We start from the raw sequence: 4,190 nt of genomic DNA, 5'->3' as shown, positions 1-4,190 counted from the left end.
GGACAGCTGACCCCAACTGCCCCAAGGGATGTGCCAGAGCAGCTGGGCAGGCATCCCGCTGCCCCGAGGATCCTCGGTCGAGCCAACGCCAGCCAAGCGAAGGTGACGCAGGCCTGGTAAAGCCGCCGGGCAGGGCTGGGAGCAGAGGCCGGGCTGCACACGCCTCCGTGGAGCTCCTGGTGCGTGGGCAGTGCAGGGAGAGGGAATTACCCATGGCAACACAGAGAAACGGACTTAAATACTTCTACTACTTCACTCCCCAAGATGTTTTCAAGTCATTTTTTTGTCCTAGAGCTGCTAGTCCCACAAAACCCCAGCGTTCGGCCTGCCACCACGCGGTAAGCTATGAGCTGGTGAGGCATGGTTAGTGTGCAGGATCTTTCTTCCCCCCCTCTTCTCAAACACACTCACTCATTCTCTCTGCGGGCACGCAAACAAACGCTCCGAATGAGACGAGAGCTCACGGGGGGTTTTCCAGTTGGCGTGTAAAGCGCCAAGTACCGCCCGTTACAACGCGACAGCGGCGTGCTGAAGCTGTACGTTGTTGGCCATGGTGTTTACGGGACTCGGGGAGTTCTGCTGCTGCCGAGTTCACCTCCCGAGCTCCTAAGGCAGCGGGTGTAGGGCGTCTCAATCGGCCTCGGCTGCGCGGGGCGCACGAGGGAGCACGCTGGCCCTCAGAGGGGAAGAGGCCTGCGTGGTGGCTGCCCACCGGACACTAACGATCACCTTCTCAGCCACGCGCGCGCCCACCCTACGGCTGCGCTCCCTACGCACCCTACTGCGGAACCGGACTGTCTCCCACCCGTCAGACCTTCACACATCACAGCCCACCTCCTGGGCAGGGGGCCGTAACGCCCCCCTCGCGGGACAAAGAAGCCACGTCCCAGGATCACGGGAAGCTGGAGGCTTAGCAAGGTGCTGATCCAGCTCTCCCGATCCCAGACTGCGGCTATCCTCTGGAGTAGCGTTTTTCCTAGAAGCTACTTGTAGGCTCTGAAGGTTGGCCTTTCCACCCGCAGCTGGGAAGAGGCATGTGAGAACCCAGCCGTGTCAAAAGACAACGGCCCAGGGCACCTAAATCCTTCTGAAAAAGCCGGGCTACAGATGAACAGCAACAGACCCTCAGAACTCAGGCACAGATACACCCGGCCTGGCTCTGCGATGGTTCCACACTACTACGTCATTTACGTGTCTGCAGCAGCAGCTTCACCTCTCACTTCCTGAGGCTGGTTTTCAAAGAATAATCCTTCCTCCCAGCGCACGACGAGATCCCTACCTGAAAGCTGTTCTTTTCTCCGCTGCTGTGGCTCTCGATTTCCAAGGCTCTATGACTGTCCTGAGGCGTCTGGGAACGAGGAGGGCTGCACAGAAAGAGAAGCAAGAAATAACTCATTAGCAGGTTTCCTTTGCATCCAAACCGGCCAGGCCAGCCAGTCCTGCCTCCTACTCTCCAGCTTGAGTCCTGTAGCTCCTTTTCTTTTTTAAAGAATCATAGAATCATAGAATGGTTTGGGTGGGAAGGGACCTTAAAGATCATCCAGTTCCAACCCCCCTGCCATGGGCAGGGACACCTTCCATAGCCCAGGTTGCTCCAAGCCTCATCCAGCCTGGCCTTGACGAAGCTTTAGGCCACAGACTTCGCAGCCCGTCAGAATCAAACAAATGAACTAGTAACACTGACTGACAACCCACAGCAGATGCAAATTGTTTTGCTGTGTCACACTCCCAAAAATCTGCAGTTTTGTAAACTAAACACAGGACAATTCTTCAGCAACTGCCTAAGAGCCATGAACCCGTACATTACAAAACAGGAGGTGCCTTTCCTCACCGACCCTCGGCACTCCCGCTGCAGGCAGCAGCGTCAGTGGCACCACGGGCTCCGACAGCGCTGACACTGCCTGCACAAGGACTAATCCCTCCGGGACGGCCACGCGGGGCTCAGGGGTACGTTATTCTCTAGCACAAGGCTGCTGCCCGCGCGCAAGCGGCACCCGGGTGAGGTTCAGCTGCTGCCGCTGGACTTCCAGGTGGGGAGACGCCAGAACCCCAAACTCCATCCACTGGATCCCTCTCCCCTGTAACTTCCTTGCCTTTCAAACACGCACTGCCCTCCCTCTTCCTCTCCACGGGTGTGGGCGTGCAAGCGCACGTGCGCGGGGTAAGCGAGCGTGTCCATGTCCCTGCCTCTCGGCACGAACGCGGCCCGGTGCGGCCGCGACCTTTACGTCTGTCAGTGAGGCGTTCTGTTTACCTGTCGCAGTGGGAACTTCCTCTTGAACTGCTTCTTCCAGATTCGTGTTGAGCATCAAGCAGTATTTTCTCCATGTCACCATTGTGAATGGAAATAGAGGCTGGCACTTGCTCTTGGCCCGTCGGAGCGACGGCGTTCCCGCTGCCGTTTCCGTTACTGCTGAAGTGGAGCTCCACCCAGGAACCTGCTTGGCGGGACCGAAAGCAGAGGAAGAACAAAGCGCGTGGTTTGGTGGGGAAGGCAGGCACCAGACGAGAGCGCCGTGGCACGCCGCAGCACTGGTGTCTCGGCTCACGAACCCCGACATGCGGGGGTGTTGGTGAGGGAGCCGGAAGGTCTCGCAGAGCTCGAGAAGCGGGCCAGAACCGCGGCTCCGCGGCTGGAGGTTGTTTGTTTCAGGCAGTGTTTAATTTTTATTGTCGATGAGTTTAATTCTTACTGCTCGCCGCAGGTGGGAGCCAAATTAAACCATCCCAAGGGCTCTCTCTGCCAAATTTATTAATTTATTGAAAATATGTTAGGCTTACAACCCCAGTAAGTGTGGTTTGTTTAGCCTTTTCTCAGTAGGCGTTTCTAGGAGTTCCTGTTAAGCAACAGCGGGTATGTGGCAACGGCCCGGTCATGTGTTTGCTACTTGCAGTATATTTAACACGCAGGGTCACATGCTACCCTGTTTTCTTAAGAGCGCGCTGAACAACAACTCTCTCCTGGGGCAGCAGTAACCAAAGCACAACAGGGCCTGTATCTGCCCTCTCATTTAGAAATCCGCTCGAGGGACAGATAATGTCTCAATCAGGTGTCAGTGGAGTTTACCCACATCACACATTGCCGGGTGTGAACAACAGAAGTGCATGGATGTACTGTGCCTGTCCTACAACAGTTTCCAGGGAATACAACAGCACAGGAGAAAGGGCAGGGGAAACTCCCCCGCATCCGGTGAGCACAGCAGAAAGGATGTCTAAGGCATGAGCAAGGAATTTTTTCCTGCTCCAGGGGAAGAGAGGCTGGAGGAGAGCTCAGGAAGAAAGTCACGTTCAGAGGAACAGCAGGGAGGAAGGAGCAGTTTTAAGGGTACGCAGAAGGCACCGCAGAGACCTAGCGTGGCGTATGAACATCAAGCGAAGATGCTGCGGTTGTGAGGAGAGTGAAGGTGCACACATGAAAACACCAAAAAGCCAGCCCGTGCTGGGAACGCTTACGCCGCTCCCATAAAGAGCCAGAGGGCCACGAGATCCTTAATGGAAACGTACTGGGCCACCGAGTTCTGAAGAGATGTTTTTCTGGCTAGCCTCCTGCTTCACAACTGTGCTGTTGTTTTGGTCGGTTTGGTTTTTGTCCCCTCCAGGTCACTGTATGTGGTACGCGTCTGGGTATGTGCTTACACCCAAACGCTGCCCCACTCCCTCCCCCAGCATTTGCCAAAGCCCACGTTGTCACCAAAGGACGATCCCAACCACCGAGTTCCAACTGCGGCCATGTCCAACCGCGGGTCTGGCTCCAGCCACCTTGGAAGCACCAAGCTCCCAGCCTGCCCGTCCTTACGCCCCAACTTCTGCTCCTCTCCTTACAAAAGCAGAACAGCCCCGCGCTACAACCGTCCGTATACACGGCCACGAGCCGATTTCCCCGGTCAAGCGTCGCGCTGTCTGAGGGCCGCCCACGTTTCAGCCATTGGCACCAGAGGCTGTTGGCGCGGCCGCACAGCACCGCTGCCCAGCGCGGCCCGAGAGCCCGCAGCACGGCAGCTGCACGCCAACACCTGGGCAAGGTGCAGATTCTGACAGGAGGGTCGCAGCACACCTTTTTACACACGTCCTTTGGGTCTTTTCTTTCATTGTCACACAATCTTGAGTGTAAGGTTGTGCTAGTGCACTGGGAACGTGCTGTTACCTTATTGTTTAAAGATAAAAGAGCCTGTATTTTTGTGAAATTGGAA

General features: G+C 56.3%; 1 protein-coding gene across 1 annotated transcript; it reads right to left on the bottom strand.

Annotated features, from left to right (window-relative positions):
• Window positions 1–1,279: 1,279 nt before the first annotated feature.
• LOC104502549 (BCL2/adenovirus E1B 19 kDa protein-interacting protein 3-like) lies at window positions 1,280–2,438 on the bottom strand (the record flags this gene model as incomplete). Its single annotated transcript, XM_010152915.1, has 2 exons — window positions 1,280–1,364; window positions 2,255–2,438. Coding segments are annotated over 2 exons (269 nt in total), but the record flags the coding sequence as incomplete, so codon positions are not given.
• Window positions 2,439–4,190: the final 1,752 nt, after the last annotated feature.

The sequence above is a fragment of the Eurypyga helias genome, unplaced genomic scaffold (genome assembly GCF_000690775.1).
Source record: "Eurypyga helias isolate BGI_N326 unplaced genomic scaffold, ASM69077v1 scaffold46265, whole genome shotgun sequence".
NCBI lineage: Eukaryota > Metazoa > Chordata > Aves > Eurypygiformes > Eurypygidae > Eurypyga > Eurypyga helias.
This window is presented reverse-complemented; position numbering and strand designations above follow the sequence as displayed.